The sequence below is a fragment of the Megascapheus bottae genome, chromosome 19 (genome assembly GCF_031878675.1).
Source record: "Megascapheus bottae isolate mThoBot1 chromosome 19, mThoBot2.hap1, whole genome shotgun sequence".
Lineage (NCBI taxonomy): Eukaryota > Metazoa > Chordata > Mammalia > Rodentia > Geomyidae > Megascapheus > Megascapheus bottae.
This window is the reverse complement of record NC_143527.1, coordinates 40,165,723-40,185,505: the sequence shown is the minus strand read 5'-3', so window position 1 is coordinate 40,185,505 and position 19,783 is coordinate 40,165,723. Positions and strand designations below refer to the sequence as shown.

Here is a 19,783-nt window from a genome sequence, read left to right as displayed (position 1 = left end):
CTGGGCACTGTCTTTAGGCTTTTTCAAGGCTAGCATGCTACCACTTGAGCCATAGCACCACTTCCAGCTTTTTCTATGTAAGTGGTGCTGAGAAATCGAATCCAGGGCTTGGTGCCTACTAGGTAAGCAATCTACCTCTAGGCCACACTCCTGGCCATGTATATATATAATATTTGATTTCAGTTTTCTTTTTTTCCTTGCTCACTTGCTTGCTTACTGTGCTCAGGATTGAGCCAGGCTTTGCACTAGACAAACACTCTACCACAGAGCTGCATGCCCACTTCCTATTTTTTTTTTTTTACATTTACTTTAAAATATTGCTCATTGTGCTGCTCGGGCTGGTCTGAAGCACCTGCACTCAAGAGATCTTTCTTCTTCAGCCTCCTGAGTCTCTGGGATTCCAGATTTGGGCTACTTCACCTGACTATAAACTTTAAAATTACAGCCCCTTGGAGTTGACCAATTCTTATTGGCCACTTGGAATTCATTCTTTCATTTAAGCCCCGATGAGGAAGCAGAGGGCAGTGTGTGGAGGAGGCTACTCTGGGAAGTCTTTTTACTAGGCCAGATGTGATGGCACTGTATCTATAATCTCAGCTACTCTGGAGGCTGGGGCATTCGGGTCAGACTAGCCTAAGAAAATGTGCAAGACTTGATCTCAAAATAAAATGTAAGCCAGGCACTGGAGGATCAAATTTGTAATCCTAGCTACTCAAAGGACTGAGATCCAGAGGATGGTGGTTTGAAGCCAGCTTTGGTAGAAAACACAGCAGAATATAGCTCCAAAGCAGCCAGCAAAAAGCTGTTCTGGTGATATGGTTCAAAAAGGTAGAACACCAGCTGAGCAAGAAAGCCAAGCAAGAGCATGAGTCCCTGCTGGTACATGGTACCAGCAACAAATAAATAAAATGATTTTTTTAATGCTGGTACTATGTGGTAGAGAGCTTGCTTATTAGGCATGAAGCCCAGGGTTCATTCTCAAAACTGTCACCCCCAAAAAGAATAGTAGAATCTTTTTCATTTGTAAGACCATGTCTGTGGGTTCATTCTTTTTCAACAGAGAAGGACCCAGGCCAGACAGTGTATCTAGAATTGATGTGTAGGTCTGCTTGCCCAAGCTCACAAATCACCAAGTGCAGTGTGATGTCTGGACTCATAGCTCTGGGCTTTGGGTTCACCTGAGTAGTGACAGTGGCACCAACGTTCTCTGTTAGTGGTTTCATTCTCAGTGCCAGATGCTTCCTAGGAATTCCAGAACATCACAACATGACAGCCTTTTCGGGAACTTATTTTTCTGGCTTTTTCGTTTCCTTGTGCATGTGTGTGCGTATGTGTGTGTGCGTGTGTGTGTGTGTGTGTGTGTGTGTGTGTGTGTGTGTGTGTGTGTCTTAGAGCTTGAACTCAAGGTCTGGGCACTATCCCTGAGCTTTTTGCTCAAGGCTAGTGCTCTACCCCTTAAGCCACAACTCTACTTCTGGCTTTTTTTGAGGGAGGGTACTTAATTGGAATCTCATGGACTTTCCTGCTTAGCTTTGAACCTCAATCCTCAAATCTCAGCCACTTTACTAGCTGGGATTGCAGACATGAGCCTCCATCACTTGGCTTCTTCTTTGGCTATTTTGTGTCACTCTCCCTGGGACCTTACTTCTCAAATTATTTTATAGATTTCACTCATATTTATAATGTCATGGGGGCTCCAAAATTTAAATGATACCTTGTCACCAAATTCAGTCACTTATCAGACACTGATAACCAGGTCTATAACTTTCCAGCCAAAAAATAATCTGGTCTGTCCTAGTACAACTCCAGGGACTGAGAACTCATTGTCCAATGAAGTCCTTTTTATTCCAATTGTGTGGACAATTAAAAGTAGAGTGTGAGTGTGTGTGTGTGTGTGTGTGTGTGTTTATGCTCTATGCAACTGTCTTTCACATCGTTGGAAAGTCCTCTGTTCTTCCTTCTCTTCTGAATGAAGCCTCCCTTCTCTCTACATGCTTCGTCATGAAAAATGAGAGTGTCTTATCATTTCCTGCCAATGTGTGGCTCAGGAATAGAGCACTTGCCAGCAGGCCCAAGGAACTAGGATTGATCCCCAACACTGGGAATGTGGTGGGGGAGGGCAGTTTTCCCAGAATACAGTGCAGCATCAGATTGCTGTAGGTGGCTTCTGTGTGGTAATACCACCCTGCCAGTCAGTATACGCCTTTTCGGAAATAGGTACGTGACTGCTTTGCAAGCCTAACTTCTAATCCTTTCATTCTGTGTCTGCAATGTCTCTTTATGTCCCACTTCTAGGTCCTTCCACATTTCTTCTTTCCTTTTGGCCTCCTTAGGCCATTCACTTTGTGAAATAGTTTGTAGTTTTAATTCAGCTGTCTGGCATGTTTGTCTCACCTGTACCACCTCTATCCTGTCCGCCTGGATTTACAAAAGTTCTGTATTGGTGTTCTCAGATTCTCCCTGGTGAAAGGACAAATTCTGTTTGTTTGTTTGATCTTCAGTCTGTTGCAGATCAATGATTTGCTAAGAATGAATTCTTGGGAAAAATAAGAAATTCAAAGTACCAAAGCACAAGCTCACTGTTTTTTGCTTTGGGTTTTGGGGTCTTTTTGTTTGTTTTGTTTTGTTGGTACCAGTCCTGGAGCTTGAACTCGGGGCCTGGGCTCTGTCCCTGTGCTTTTGTGCTCAAGGCTACCACTTTGGCTCTACCACTGGAGCCACGGCTCCACTCTCAGCATTTTTGGTTTTGTTTTTGGTGGCTAATGAGAGATAGGAGTCTCACAGACTTTCCTGCCCAGGCTGGCTTTGAAACATAGTAATCCTCAGATCTCAGGCTCCTTAGTACAGTATCATTACAAGCATTTGCCACCAAAGCCCAATCACTGTTTTAATTAGATCAACAGATTGATAATGCTATAAAAGCATCTAAAAGTATGCTCCACATTTTCACAGCAAGGGACACAGTAACAAATAGAGTGGTCTGAGAATCGCCCCTTGATACAGAATCACCACATGAATAGCACTGCACTTGGAAATGTGGAAATGTTTAACAACAGGAGGAAGGAAGATGGAAACAGGGGAGTTGTCATTCCATCCTTTTTGTCTGTGAGCACTTGCCTAGTATGTTCAAGGCACTGGGTTTGCTGCTGTCACACACACACACACACACACACACACACACACACACACACACACCCCTACACACGCATACAAAATCAACCTAAAAAGTTTGAAGTCCTGTTTGGTGACTGCAGGGTACCTCTTTGGGCCAACTCTAGTGATAAAGCCTCAAAGCAAAGCAACTTCAATGTACCACCATGGCAGACGGTTCAAGTTCTGTACTCTTAAGTGGACCACCCTCAAATTTTGGTCACCTCTAGGTGCTAGAGTCAGGACAGCCTATTGGAGAAGCCATTTCTTTACCCAACCTGACAGTAGTAAAAAACATGGTCGGTCAGTGGAGTGTGTAGATAATGTTGGAGGCAGAGCTTCTCAAGTCAAGCCATTGTGCCAGAAGTAACAGGAACTAATCATCACCCCCCGCCCCACCATCACCATCTCACAGCAGAAGCCTCACTGCCTTTTACAGCAAAACTTGTGCTTTGAGGCTACAGCACCCAATTCTGATTATTTACATGGAAAGAAGACCCCAGGGAGAGCTAACCACAAGAAGTAAATACTCCAGAAAATGGGCCATCTGATGGTGTAACAAGTTATATCACTTCTTTGGAATACAAGTGAGCTCAATGTCCAGAGAATCCATCTGAATACAATGTAAAATACATGTCTTTACGTATGTGTAAAGACTTGTCTTGGGAGAAATAATGTAATGATATAGTCTTATTAGATTCTAGCAGGGCATGTCTCCCCTCCCCAACTCCCTCTGACACTGACTATTATCCCAATCAAAGCTTCCATCCTTCAACCCTTCCTGGACACTCAGAAATAGCTCCTGGTGATTAGGTACATGAAGCTAAATGGGATAAGGCATCTTAACTGTCTCATAGCTTAGCCTCAGCTAAGGCTATGGGTCAGTGTAGGGGAAGTTGAGGCAGGCTGGCTGCACCCTGGCTTTCTATACACACCCACTGCCATCTTCCTGAGTGGCATTACCTCTCAGCAGCCTTAGCAACAACAACAAAAGCACATTTGCTGGGATCTGGTGACACGCTTATATTCCTCATTACTCAGGAGACTGAGATCTGAGGATCATAGTTCAAAGCCAGCCAGGGTAGGAAAGTTTGTGAGACTTTTCACTCTAATTAACCATCAAAAGAGTGGAAATGAAACTGTGGCTCAAGTGGTAAGTGCCAGCCTTGAGCAAAAAAAAAAAAGCCACAGTGCCAATGCATGCACATGCACATACATGCACACACACAAAATAATAATTCTAAAAAGCACACTGGATTGTTTTTTGCTTACTATGATAATATTGATATAGGTTTAGGGTTGTGGCTTAGTGGTAGAGTGCTAGCCTTGAGCAAAAAGAGGCTCAGAGGGCCGGGAGTTTGGCCTAGTGGAAGAGTGCTTGCCTAGCATGCACAAAGGCCCGGGTTCGATTCCTCGGAACCACATACATACAAAAAAGACGGAATGGTGCTGAGGCTCAAGTGGTAGAGCTCTAGCATTGAGAAAGTCCAAGGACAGTGCTCAGGCCCTGAGCTCAAGCCCAGGACTGGCAAAAAAAAAAAAAAAAAGAAGCTCAGAGACAGTGCCCAGGCCCTGAAGACTGACTAGCAAAAATAAAATTAAAAATGGAGATATGGATTCATGCAGTAAGCTTACATGGAAAGTCTTCTTGGGGTAAATTTTTGTTACTCAAATATCCAAGTAACTTCAAGGCCAGCACTCTGTCACTTGAGCCACAGCCCTACTTTCAGCTTTTTCTGTGTATGTAGTACCAAAGAATGGAACCTGGGCTTCATGCATGTTAGACAAGCACTCTACCACTAGGCCATAGTCTCAGCCGCAGCACAACAGTTTTTATATTGTTATTATATGGTATTTTCTTTGTGTGGCCAGAGGAAACATGGATAATACCACAGCAACTATTTTCTTCAGTGAGATGGCTGTGTGACCTCTAGAACCACAGGCAATGAGCCAGGGTTATGTGACTGGGTCTGGTTCCTGGGCCTAACCGCAGGGATGCTGCTGTGAGAGGAAAAGGAGATGGGGGGCAGGGGGGACCAGACTTCTCACATGATGAATATTTGGTGATCACTCTAATGGGTTTTTAAGAAGACTAGCAAAAGTCTTCAGAGAGCTAGCAAAGAAATCGTTCTTTTTTAGGTAGGTATTCTCAGAAACAATAATTCTCTTTTGAGATTTCTTTTTCAATGAAATCATTCTTCACAAATATAAAGTGGAAAATTAATGTGTAGAGCAGTTATATGGTTGGAGAAAGAGGCTAGAGTCCGCTTCAGCTAGAGCCTGGGGACGACTTTGATTAAAATGTATTAGGACAGCAACTACAGATGAATAGATTACTATAAAATCCAATTTGATAGTAGTTAAATTCAGACCCTTGACTTACTTGGTCAGGTAGACATAAAGGAAGGCATCTGGGGAATAAGTTCATGGAGACCAAAGATATACTCTGAAACTGTGTTATATACTACGATATAAATTTACTTGTAGTAGAAGACTTTGGCACCTTGCAATGCTCCTAATAAAGAGTTGTGCTGAGAAAACAAATTCAGGACAAAACTTTGTCTAGTGGGCCAGATGCTGATGGCTCACACGTCTAATCCTAGTTACTCCAGAAGCTGAGATCTGAGGATCATGGTTCAGAGGAAGCTCAGGCAGGAAAATCCATGACCCTCCTATCTCCAGTTGACCACCAGAAGGCCAGAAATGGCACTGTGGCTCAAAGTGGTAGAGCCCTAGCCTTGAGCAAAAAAGCTCAAGGGTCCTGAGTTCAAGCCCATGGACAACTAAAACAATTGTCTAGTCAACACCTATCCAAAAGAAGGAAGGGAGGAGGGAGGAAGGAAAGAAGAGACGGAGGAAGGAACTGAGTGTTGATCAATCAATTGTGCTGCGGGGAAAGAGTCACTCTTATTATTAAGAACAGAGAACACATACTTATAACCTCCTTCCTTTCAATGCTTGCTTTACCAACCACCAAAATAATCCCTAGTGATTTATTTTGTTTGATGTTTCAGCTACATTTAATGTTTTCCTGAGAAGACAGAATTTCTCTCACTTTTTCCATGTGTGTACATAACATGTGGCAGCTGGTAAAAATTTCTACAGTTGGCCAATCATGTCTAATTCATGTTGATTTATAATTTCCATCCCAGAAACGTCCATATCTGAGGCTGTTTCTCTCAGTCTATCCCCTTGAGTTTTGTGAGTATTCTGCTCCACGGGAAGCCCAGCAGGAGATCTCACTGTGCACCTGGCCTTGTGTCCCTCTTTCCCGTCTTAGGAGTGCGTTTCCTTTCCAAGGGCTGCCAGTGACAATAGCAGGAATGAAAGACCAGGCAGAAATCACAGTGTGTTTGTTTTCACTGTCTTCCAGTGTCATCTTGCATTACAACATATAAGAAGACACCACCTCCAGTCCCACCCAGAACTACCACGAAACCTTTCATTTCTATCACAGCCCAGAGTAGCACAGAGTCTGCACAGGATGCGTACATGGATGGACAAGGTCAGCGAGGAGACATTATCAGCCAGTCTGGTCTCAGCAACTCCACGGAAAGCCTGGACAGTATGAAGGCTCTGACAGCCGCCATCGAGGCTGCAAATGCCCAGATCCATGGCCCTGCAAGTCAACATATGGGAAACAACACTGCCACCATCACCACCACCACCACTACCACAGCCACGGTTACCACTGAGGACAGGAAGAAGGACTTCAAAAAAAATCGATGTCTGTCTATTGGAATACAGGTAACAGCTTGCCTGGATCCTTTGAAATAGGGACCACAGCTAAGAAACCCAATGTTTATGGGGTTTTGGTTTTAGTTTAGTTTTGTTGTTTTGTTTTTTTTTTAATTCCCCTAGAGATTACTATTTTGCCACTTGGGATAATATCACTCTGTACAGAAAACAGATTTACCAATGATTAGCTCTCATTTTTTAATTTTAGTTTTAATTTTGGGGAGCAGTACTGAGGGCCTCACACTCCTTTTTTTTTTTTTTTTTTTTTTTGGTTGGTTGTGGGGCTTGAACTCTGGGCCTGGGCATTGTCCCTGAACTCTTCAGCTCAAGGCTACCACCCTATCCCTTGAGCCAGGGCTCACACTCAAGGCTGTCTGGTCTGCCATTTGATCTCTTGAACCACACATCTACTTCCAGGTTTTTGCTGGTTACATGGAAATGTAAGTATCTTGGATTTTTCTGCCCAAACTGGCTTTAAACCTCAAATCTCAACCAGATTAGAGTACAGGCATGAGCCGCTGTCCCACAACATGAATTCTTTATGTTTTAAAATGCAACCAAGGCCGGGAGTTTGGCCTAGTGGTAGAGTGCTTGCCTAGCATGCACCCGGGTTCGATTCCTCAATACCACATACATAGAAAAAGCTGGAAGTGGTGCTGTGGTTCAAGTAGGAGAGCTCTAGCCTTGAGAAAGCCCAAGAACAGTGCTCAGGCCCTGAGTTCAAGACCCAGGACTGGCAAAAAAAAAGAAAAGAAAAGAAATAAAATGTGACCAAAATTAGGAAAATATTTTGCCTGAAGAAGCTATTATTTTTATTCTCTACACTGAATATGCAGCTCAAAGGGGAGAGTAACTCAGAGAGCACAAACACAAAGTGATTCCTGACAGAATCTGAGTAGGGCTGGAATAATGAGTTCATCTCAGGGAAGAAGACAGGTCTGCAGCTCCTCAGCTATTAGCAGCCTGCGGAGAAGGAAGCCCTGCTGAGCCACAAACTGCCCCTGAGAATAGTGGTTCTAAGCCACCCTGGGCAAGAAAGTCTATGAGACTCTTATCTCCAATTAACCAGCAAAAATCTGTAAGTGGAGTTGTGCCTGAGTGGTAAAGTGGCAGCCTAGTACAAAATCTAAAGGACCATGACAACACCCAAATCCTGAGTTTAAGCCCCAGTACTGGCACCAAAAACAAAAACAAAAAGGAGACAACTCACCTGACTTGCAGTTGAACTCATTGTTTTCTGCTTTTCTCAGGTAACCTTAGGCTCTTTCTGCCTTGTTTTTGTTGGTTTGTTTGTTTGTTTGTTTGCACCTGTTTGGCTTGGGGTACCCTGCAGGAACCCCTTCGACAGAGAAGACTCATTTCTCCTCTCCATTTTTGTGGCATGGATGATTACACTCCTCATGATTACTTCTCAACATGGTAGCCAATAAATCTCTCCCCACAGAACCAAATCTAGGCACGTGGAAAAAAGGCAGGCATGAGGTACAGTCTCACAACACTGCTGTCTTTTCAGTCTGCTCTCCAAAGTTCACTTTTAAAGCACAATTCATCTTTCTCTAGTAGCAACAAGTCAAATGCCTCTGTCTAACATCTAGGTTTCCATAGCATACATTGTCCAGTTTCCTAAATGTACTTGCAGCATTAGGGTTGGAGTAGATAGATGACTATAGGAGGAAAGGGCTTAAAGCCAGACCCCCGCCCAAGTCTCCCCATTTCTACAAGCCAACTCTCCTCCCACCACCCAGAGCAGCACTGGAGTAGGAAAAGAGATTGATGCATCTGTTGGTCTGATGGATCTTGTGCTTTTGTTTCTTTGTTTATGCTTTCATAGGAGTGTTTTTGAAGACTGAGCTTTACAAAAATGTGTAGCTTCTGCAGGGTGCCAGTGACTCTCGCCTATAATACTAGCTATTCAGGAGGCTGAGAGTTGAGATAGTGATTTGAAGCCAATCTTGTTAGAAAAGTCTGTGAGACTCTTATCTCCAACTAATCAAATCAACAAACAACAACAAATCTGAAAGTGAGCTGGCACTGGTGGCTCCTACCTAGCTGCTCAAGTGGCTGAAATCTGAGGAAAATGGTTAGAAGTCAGGCTGGGAAGGAAATCCATGAGGTTTTTATCTCCAGTAAACTACCTCCTCCCACCCTCCAACACACACACCTACCAAAAAAATAAAAGCCAGAAATGGAACTCTAACTCAAGTTGTAGAGTGCTAGCCAGCCTTGAGCAAAAAGAAGCTCAGAGGCAGTGCCTAAGCAGTAAGTTCAAATCCCAGGACCAGCACATGCACAAAAAGCTAGAAGTGGAGATGTGGGTCAATGAAAAATTCAGGCAAGACTATTCAGCCCTGAGTTCAAGTTCCAATACTGGCAAAAAAAAAAAATAAACTATCAGTTAGCTAACGAAAATACAAAGCTCTTGATTGTAGTTCTTATTTAATGGGCACAGAGTTTCTGTTTGGAAGGATACAACGTTTTAGAGGTGGCAGAGGGCAGTGATGATTGCACAGGAATATACTTAGTACTACCCAACCGTCCACTTAAATGATTGATAATTTTTAGTACATCTATTTTGCTATAATAATTAAAAATATCTACCTTACTATCTGGCACATAGTTATCTCTAAGGAATGTTAGCTTACCTTTATTTCCTCAATAAGAAGTTCATTCTGTTTTCTTCCTTCACTTTGGTATTTTCAGGAGTTAATACATCACTGTCTGAGAAACTTGTTCAAAACTTTTTCTTTTTTTTTCGTGCCAGTACTAGGGTACTTTCCCTTAGCTTTTACACTCAAGGCTGGTGTTTTACCACTTGGACTACAGCTCTTTTTCTGGTTAATAAGAGTTTTATCTCTTATTAACTTTTATGTCTCATCAGTTTCCTGAATCTATGGCTTTGAACCACAATTCTCAGATCTCAATCTCTAGAGTAGCTAGGATTATAGGCATGATCCATCACTTCATGTTATTTCAATAATATACATATATATTATAATAATATGTTATACATCTTTTTTTTTTTCTGGTCCTGGGGCTTGATCTCTGGGCCTGGATACTGTCTCTGCTCAAAGCTAGCACTCTACTACTTAAGCCACAGCGCCACTTCTGGCTTTAAGACTTTCACAGACTTTTCTACGTGGGCTAGCTTTGAACTGTGATCCTTAGATCTCAGCCTCCTTAATACTTAGAATTATAAGCATGATCCATTGGCACCTGGCTTATATGTTTTAATATGTATGATCTTGATCAAAACTCAGAAGATCTTTCTGGTCGAACTTGATGTAATCAGTTTTTGCTTACCCATATAGAACATCCCAGCAAATATATATTCTTTTTTGTGTATACAATTTTATTGTAATATATAGAGGGGTCACAGTTACATTTGCCAGACAGGGTACATCACTTCTCATACATTGACACCCCCCCTCATGTTTTTGTCCCCATTTCCCTCCCCCAACCAGTAAATATATATTCTTGTTTTTTGCTTTGCAGTTTTCACATAACTCACAAAATTCTACATTTTTTGTCTTTTCACACCAAACTTCGAAGAAATGTGTCAATATTGCTTCTGACTTCATTTAAAAATTTCTATATGCTAATCTTAATCACCTCCCAAACTCTACAGACTGTTTTTACCTCCTATTACAATTCTGTGTGTGTGTGTGTGTGTGTGTGTGTGTGTGTGTGTGTGTGATTAATTGGAAATAAGAGTCTCATCATAGACTTTTCTGCTTGAACTGGCTTGAGACCAACATCCTCAGTAGCTTGTGAATAGCTAGGATTCCAGATGTGAGCCACCACATGTAGTCCTAATTCCCATCTTCTCTTGGAAACACTTCACTAAATATGATTTCTAGAATGGTTTCAAGATGCTGTCTTTAATCTAATATGGTTTGTTAATACAAGTCAGACATTATTTGACATGCGTGTGTGTGCATGTGCTTGCACATCTATGTATCCTACTGCTAGGCAAGGAGAAAGCAAGACTGGTTGCTGTGGAAGTAAACTAGAGTTGTGTAGCTAGAATTACTCTTGAGATAAAAAGATAAGTGTTGCCAGTTGCCACTTTGGGAGGGTGGGATAGAGGGGTACGTGAAGAAGGAAGGATTCATATTTTGTTCTGTAGACTACTGTGCCTTATGAATTCTTTATTTCTTTTACTACTTGATATCTATATCTATATCTATATCTATATACACACATATATAGGGATACATTTTTATACCCTGTGTGAAGAAATGAACCAAATTGCAAATGCTAAATTTGCCTCTACCAAGTTAACTATTTTAGAGCAATACAAATCAAATGAGATATTACTATGGCTTAACAAGTAGCCTTTGAAATAAAAATGTTACATTATCTCTGGCTCAAAGTTGATAGCTTAAAACAGGAAGGAAAAGTAAAGAAGACGATTTCAATGCATTTAAATCTTTGCAGACATGTTGTTTGTCTTTTTGCTTGCTTTTTTTATGCAGGTCCTAGGGCTTAAATTCAAGGCCTGGGCATTGTCCCTGAGCTTCTTTTGCTCAAGGCTAACACTCTGCCACTTGAACCACAGTGCCACTAATGATTTTTTTTTTTGAAGCATATTGGAGATAAGAGTCTCATGGATTTGCCCACCCAAGCTGGCTTCAAGTCACGATCAGGGACAACACCCAGTCCCTGAGTTCCAGCCCTAGGACCAGCAAGGGGGAGGGGGGAAAGGGGAGGGGGGGAGAAAGGGAGGAAAGGAAGGGGAGGAAGGGGGAGGGAGAGGGGATGGGAAGAAGGGACAGAAGGAGAGGGAGGAGGAGGAAGGGAGGGGAGGGGGAGGAGAGAAGGAAAGAAAGAAAGAAAGAAGCAAGCAAGAAAGAAAAAAAGGAAACTATTAGAGCATGCTGATAAAGTAGTAGAGGTTTCATGAAGAGTCTACATGTAACAAAACAGTTCAATAACAAAACAGAAGTTTTCTGTTTTGTTTTGTTTTTCTTGCCAGTTCTGGGGCTTGAACTCAGGGCCTGAGCACTATCTTTGGGCTTTTCCCTCAAAGCTAGCACTCTGCCACTTGAACCACAGCACCACTTCTGGCTTTTTTATGTATGTGGTACTGAGGAATTGAACTGTACCATTAGGCCAAACTCCCAGCCCACAACAGATGTTTTTGATGAACTGGTATTTGTTTTTCAAGGGAGCATTGCAATTAGTCAACTGTTTGATGATTTCTTCAGGTGGATGATGCTGAAGAACCAGAGAAAATGGGAGAGAACAAAGCACCCAGTAAGTTCCAGTCTGTGGGAGTGCAAGTAGAAGAGGAGAAGTGGTGAGTTCACAAGGATCCATCCCCTTTCATCTTTCTGCTGGCCAGTACTAGGGAAGTAGTGGTCCTTTTGAGGAACTTACAAAAGGCAATGGCTTCTTCTACCAGTGTTTGGGGGAGGGGGATATTTATAGGGTAAACATGAATGAATTTTAGCTCTTAGAACTCTCAAGAAAAACAGATGATTCCACTAGTATAGTTGGAGATTTCAGTGCCTCTTTATCACAAGTGGACAGATACAAAAGCAGAAGATAGGTAAGGTTACAGTTGAAACAATAGCACCATTGACCAAGAATTGGACCAAATTACCATCTATAAACGATTTCATTCTACAGTAGTAGATTACACTGACTGGTCAAGCTCATGTAGAACAGTTACAAAGATATAAGTCACACATCCAGCCATATCACACACCTTAACAAATTTAAAAGAATATAAATCAACCACTGCTGTCAGACCACAGTCAAATTACACTAGAAATCAATGACAGAAAGATAGCTGGATATTCCCAAAATAGTTATAGATTATACAACATCCTTAAATGACACCTGTATCAAACATCCAAAATAAATATCTAAGAAACTTTAACAAAAACATGTTTGTGAAGAAATATGCGTTCTGGGGCTGGGAGTTTGGCCTAGTGGTTAAAGTGCTTGCCTAGCATGCATGAAGACCCGGGTTCGATTCCTCGGTACCACATACATAGAAAAAAAGCCGGAAGTGGGGCTGAGGCTCAAGTGGTAGAGCTCTAGCCTTGAGAAAGCCCAAGGACAGTGCTCAGGCCCTGAGCTCAAGCCCAGGACTGGCAAAAAAAAAAAAAAAGAAATGTGCCTTCTACCTGGTGAATATAAAGTAACCCTTCTATTAATTACAATTTAAAAAATAGCTAAAAAAAAAAGAAACTCTAAAGTATTTTGAACAAACTGAAACTAAAAATATAACAACCAAATTCATGAGATGTAACAAAGCGGTTCTTAGATAGCATCAAATGCAAATATTTTAAAAAGAAGAAATCTGGGAGCCTGTGGCTCATGCCTGTAAACCTAGGTCCTCAGGAGGCTGAGATCTGAGGATCATGATTCAAAGCCAGCCCAGGCAGAAAATCCATGAGACTCTTATCTATAAATTAACCACAAGACGGGGCATCATGGCTCAAAGTGGTAGAGTGCTAGCCTTGAGCAAAAGAGCTCAGAGACAGAGTCGAGGCCCTGAGTTCAAGCTCCATGACTGACCAAAAAGGAGGAGGAGAAAGAGGAGCTGGAATCACTTATCTAAGTTTCCATTTCAGTAAACAAGAAAATAGAAGAAAGGAAATAATAAATATCAGAACAAGAACAGAAATCTGTGAAATTGAAGACAGAAATATAACAGGAAACATGGACGTGTTAGTTAGATTCTGATGACTGTGACAAGTAACTTAAAGGAACAATGGAATGGAAGAATGGTCTCAGAGGTTTTGGTTTATGGTACTCTGGCTCTGTCGTTATGGTAAAGGCAAAACATCCTGGCAGAACTTGGCAGAGCATAGTTGCTCACCTAATGATAGCCAGAAAGCTCATAGAGAGGGGATGGGGAAGAGGGGAGAGAGAGAAACAAAACATAAGACAGAGACATACAGAGAGAGACAGAGAAACAAAGATAGAGACAGTAAGGGTCTAGGGACATGCTGTATCTTTCCAGGGAATTCCTTCAGTGACATTTACTCCCGCCAATAAGGTCTAACATTCTACTTTCTACCACCTCCCAGAGCTGATAAGCAAGCCTTCAACATATGAGCTTTGTGGAGGACATCTCATAGCAATCAACAAAACCAAAACATAAGTCTTCTGTTTTTCTTTTGGTGCCTATCCTGGGGCTTGAACTCAGGGCCTGGGCATTATTAGAGCTATTTCACTCAAGGCTATTATTACTCTACCACTTGAGCCATAGCTCCACTTCCAGCATTTTTTGACACTCAATTGGAAATAATAGATTCACAGAGTTTTTCTGCCCAGGCTGGCTTCACAGCGCAATCCTCAGATCTCAGTCTCCTGAGTAACTAGGATTATAGCCATTAGTGCCTGGCCAAAATATGGTTCTTGAAAAGATAAACAAAATTGATAAGCCAGACAAACAAAGAAAAACGATTGAAGACAATTTATCATCATCAAACATGAAAAGAAAGTGTATCAGTGCAGATACACTTTGTTATTAAAAGAATAACAAAGAAATATAATTCAAGTGGTAAAATGCCATCCTTGAACAAAAAAGCCCAGCCTAGGGACAAGGCCCTGAGTTCAAGCCTTAGAATTGACACAAAAAATAAAAAAATAACATTTTAATTTTTAAAGGAAGATACTAATATTGTCAGTGTGATTACTATTTTACTTTATTATTATATTAGTTATATTAATGTCAAGTGTGATTTGTTATTATAAACAATGCCTTACCTGTGGGATGATGTATATACACATTTCCTAGCCTATTATAGTCCCTAAAAAGAATTTCTCTAAGAGTTGAAGTTTAACCAAGCAACATTATCACCTTTTTTCAAAACATAGGAGAAAGCCATCTCAATCTTGTATTTTACTTCAGACCCAGATTGCAGTCAACCAGCTTATCTTTCTAAATTAACACCTCAACTCTTTACCATTTATAAGAATGCTAAGTGTGACATATCCAACAGTCATCCCAAACATCAGATAAGCCACTTTTGTCATTTGTTTAAAAATGTGTTAAACATTTATTGCGTTATTGGTTTGTAGGATGGTCAGTTCCTCAATAAACTGAGTGATTTACTTCAGATGCATCCTTGAAAGGGCTGGCAGACCTGAACTTTCCAAAGCATACCCTTTGTCAAAGGTCACTTTATAGTTAAAGCACTATAAAGTAAATAAGCATTTGAATTGATGTTAACCATTGTTTTCAACCTTTTTGGTCAAACATGAAGGGATTACCTTTATCTTGTGGCTCTACACTAAAATTCTTTTTATAATTTTGCTGATAGTAATTCATTTAGATAGGATCTTGCAAATGTTGGGCACTAGAGAAAACTTAATGACTTGAGGATTTTTTTTTAAATTATGTAGTGTTAACAGTGAGCCTGCTGTTTTCACACTGAATGGCCACTAACAATCCATCTCTTCCTTCCTCAAATAAACAAGCTGATAAAAAGCACCAAGCTAACAAAAAAGTGAGAAAAGAAAGAAAACGGAGCCAGAAAAGATAGGACAAAGAACGCTAGATTGAAAGACTTTGTAAGAAGCCTAGAGACTCATTACCTTTTGAATGATCACAATTTAGGAGCTCAAACTAACCCCACAAAGCCCTCCGTTGAATTGTTCGTTAAGAAACAGACTTGTGAATTTAAAGGTACTCTTCACTATTTCAAATTAAACTAAAATAATCTATTGATAAACAAATAGCAGGCACCAGATAATGCCTTGCTTCAAGAAGGAGTATGGAAATGGAGTATTACAAATCTTCCTGGAGCCGGGCCTACTGGCTAACTCCTGTGATGCCAGCTACTCACTGAAACTGAGATCTGAGGTCCCCATTTCCAAGCCAACCCAGGCAACAAATCAATGAGACTCTTACCTCCAGTTAACCAGCAAAAAGCCAGAGGCAGAGCTGTGGCTTGAATGGTAGAATGCCAGATTCGAGTATAACACCCAGGTCCGGAGTACTGGGGTGTGTGTGTGTGTGTGTGTGTGTGTGTGTGTGTGTGTGTGTGTGTGTGTGTGTGTGTGTGTGTAGAAAACCTTGCAAAGGGGGGACCTTGCAACAACAAAAGTTATCTAAATGTCACTAGTTTAAATTTGCCAGCAACAACAGTAGCAACAGCAGGTCAGGAATCCTGTTGTTTTGAAATAAGACTGCTTCTCTTCTCTATCTCAGTGAAGAAATTGATCGTTTTCATCAAACATTAGCTAATGCCCCATTCCCCACCCCCAGTTTCTGCTTCACAGTCCAGCTTGTAGCTCTCAGTCTACAGGATCCATTGGGCACTTGTTTACTGATATGCAGGATGAATCTTGAACAAAGCAGGCAGATCTTGGCAATGCCACCTCCTGAGCAAAGCCGGCAAACCCCTCCCATCCTCTCTCATCCTTTTGACTGCTCTCCAGGAATTTCTCTGAAGTCCTCTAGCCTTTCAAGCTGATAATTAGCAAATCTGGTAAACCAATCCTTTCTGTTGACCAAGATGAGAAAGAGAAGCTGCTCCCAGCGGGCAACCCTTTCCTTAAGTAACAATTGTATTTAAGGGTGAGTCAAACTGCACTTTGTTACCTGAGCTCACTAGTGGTTCAGGCTCTATCTGTGGGTACAAAGAGGCAGAGGATTCTATTATTGTTCCCACGATTAAAGAAAAGCAGTATGTAAATTTGCTGGGAGACAACTATATAGGATCAGGTTAATGATGAATAACTCTGTTGGGCTATGGAGTAAATGAAAAGTGTGCGAATCTTTTTACATTATGTCCCTTTCCTACCAGAATTATGTATTAATAACTAATTTGATCAGTGGCAAGAACAGTAAGCTAATGTTTTGTGCATTCTAAAAATTTATAAATTATAAAAGTGATTAAATATTTTATAATCCTTTAATAGAGCATATTTTTGCTCACATGATTAATTGAACCCACGTTTATTGAACCCACGGCCTTTCATATGTGTGTGGCTAGCACTATACCACAAAAGCTATACCCCAGCCCTTCAACATTTTAAAAATTGTTGAAACCATTTTATGCACATAATCTTTTGGCATTTTATAAAACTTAACTAACATTACTGGACAAGTTTTCTACATATTATTAAATTTTTTTATGGCAACTGGGTAAGGAAGCCAATTATGTTCCCTTTACAGATTTAACTATATAGCCATTCAAAGATACTTGATATGGAAATGTGTGTGTGTGTGTGTGTGTGTGTGTGTGTGTGTGTGTGTGTGTGTGTGTGTGTAAACTGGTATTAGGGCTTGAACTAAGGGCCTCATGTTCTTATTTGGTTTTTGCATTCAAGGCTGGTACTTTGCCACTTGAGCCACACTTCCACTTTTGTCTCTTGGACTTTTCAGCCTAAACTGATTTTGGACTGGGAGCCTCAGATCTCCACCTTCTGAATAACTATAAGAATGAGCCTCCAGTACCCAGCTAAAATTTTCTCCCATTCTGTAATTTGTCTTCAGTCTAGAAATTGTTTCTTTAGTTGTATAGCACCTTTTTAATTTAATATGATACCATTTGTTGATTTGAACTTTTATTTCTTGAGCAGTCTCTATGCTTTTATTTTTAAGAGTTTTCTTCTGCAATTCTCTAATAATTTTAAAGTATCAAGTCTTACACAACACCCTTAGTCGAGTTAGAGTTGATTTTTCTACAACATGAGAGATGGGGCTAGTTTTCAGTCTTTTGAATGTGGATATCCAGTTTTCTCAGCACCATTTGTTGTAAAAAAAAATTCTTATTCCATGTTTGTTTTGGAGCAGTTATTAAAAATAAGGTGTCTGTGGTTGTGTGAGTTTCTGGCTTTTTTATTCTTTTTTTTTTAATTTTTTATTAAATTTTTTTATTGTAATTAGTAAAAGGGTTACATGATATTTGCCAGATAGAAGGTGCATTAATTTACATACATTGATACCCTTTCACATGTCTTGTTACCCATTTCCCTCCCCCCCACACCCCCCACCCGTCTTGGTTTTCCCCCCTTCCCTATCAAATTTCAAATATCCAAATACAAATAAATTCAATATATCAGATAACAAAGTGAGATACTATACCAATATGAGATAACCAAGGGACAGCAAAGGAGATGAGAGACAACATAGTACATTAAGGACAACAATCATTCATTATATGGCTTTTGTTTCAATATCCTGGAGGTCCTTTCAATTAGCTTCACATTATATGGCCTTATGTATCAAGATTTTGCTCTATTGCAAATCTCTGCTAGTAGAGCCCAAGGTTTCTACTGATTATGACGAATGAGGGAAACCATTGAGCCTAAGTTCCTTTGAGTCTGGCTTACTTTACTTAATATGATTTTTTCTAAGTCTTTCCATTTCCTAACAAATGGGGCGATGTCATTCTTTCTGACAGCAGCATAGAATTCCATTGTGTACAAATACCACAACTTGTTGATCCACTCATCAACTGAGGGACATCTAGGTTGGTTCCATATCTTTGCTATGGTGAATAGTGCTGCAATGAACATTGTTGTTCTATTCCACTGGTATGCATGTCAGTTTTTGTGCCATTATCATGCTGCTTTGTTACTGTGGTTCTGTAGTATACTTTGAAATAAGGTCTTGTGATACTGCAGCACTGATCTGTCTTGCTTGGATTTGCTTTGGCTCCTCAGGGTCTCTTTGAGAGTTTCTATATTAATTTAAAAGTTGATGTTTCTATTTAGCAAAAAAAACAATGTTAGATTTTAAAATGAGTATTGTGTTGAATCTGAAGACTACTTTCAGTGCAGCCATTTTCACAATAATAATCCTGCCAGTTCATGAATGTGGAAGATCTTTCCATTTTCTAGTGTCTTCTTCACTTTGTTTCTCCTATGTTATATAATTTTCACAATAGTGATATTTTACCTCCTCAGTTAGATTTGTTCCTAGACTTTGTTTTATATTTTTCTGAGATCCTGTGAATGGTATTGTTTTTCTGATTTCTCTCAAAGTCAGTTTGTTATTGGTATGTAGAAAAGCTACTAAATTTTGTATGTAATTTTTTTATTCTGCTATTTTATCAAAAGTATGAGATCCAAAATTTTTTCCTGGAATCTTTAGGGCCTCATAAGTATAGGATTATATCATCAACAACTAACATTTTTAGCTTCCTCTTTTCTGTTTGTATCTTTTTGTTTATCTGTGCCAATCCTGGGCTTAAACAAAAGGCTTGGGTACTGTCCCTGAATTTTCTTGCTCAAAGCTAGCACTCTACCTCTTGAATCACAGCTCCACTTCCAACTTTTTGCTAATTAGTTGAAGATAAGAGTCTCATGAACTTGTCTGCCTGAAGTTGTCTTCAAACTGTACTGCTCAGATTTCAGCTTCCTGAGTAGTTAATATTACAGGCATGAGCCACTGGCACCTGACTATATATATAATATATATATATATTATATATATATATATTATATTTATTTATTTATTTATTTATTTATTGCCTTATTGCTCTGGATAAGAATTCAAGAAATATATTGAAAAGAAATGGAGAGCCTGCATACTTTTATATTGTTCTTAACTTTAGAGGAAATGGTTTCATTTTTTAAATTTAGTACACATTAGCTATGGATTTGAAATATATAATCTTTATTACATTGAGGTATATGTTTCTTACATTCTTTGTTTGTTTAGGTTTTTGTGATTAAAGGATCTTGAATTTGTCAAGATTTTTTTTTCTGCAATTATTAAGATAATCAGGTTGATTTCTTCCACTTAGTGTAATGTTTTTTGTTTTTTGGGTTTTTTTCTGCCATTTCTAGAGCTTGAACTCTGAGCACTGTCCCTGGGCTTCTTTTGCTCAAGACTAGTACTCTATCACTTTAGGTCACAGCACCTCTACTGATTTTCTGGTGATTAATTGGAGATAAGAATCTCACAGACTTTTCTGCCTGG

General features: G+C 40.2%; 1 protein-coding gene across 20 annotated transcripts in view; it reads left to right on the top strand.

The window, feature by feature from the left end:
• Dlgap1 (DLG associated protein 1) overlaps positions 1-19,783 on the top strand; it is a 772,435-nt gene that overhangs the window by 712,035 nt on the left and 40,617 nt on the right. For 14 of the 20 annotated variants that reach the window (XM_090353399.1, XM_090353402.1, XM_090353400.1 and 11 more), the window contains 2 exons: positions 6,524-6,897; positions 12,096-12,187. In XM_090353399.1, coding sequence (XP_090209525.1) covers positions 6,524-6,897; positions 12,096-12,187 — 466 coding nt within the window. The remainder of the gene's footprint in view (positions 1-6,523; positions 6,898-12,095; positions 12,188-19,783) is intronic. The other 6 variants (XM_090353401.1, XM_090353404.1, XM_090353403.1 and 3 more) reach the window with 1 other exon arrangement.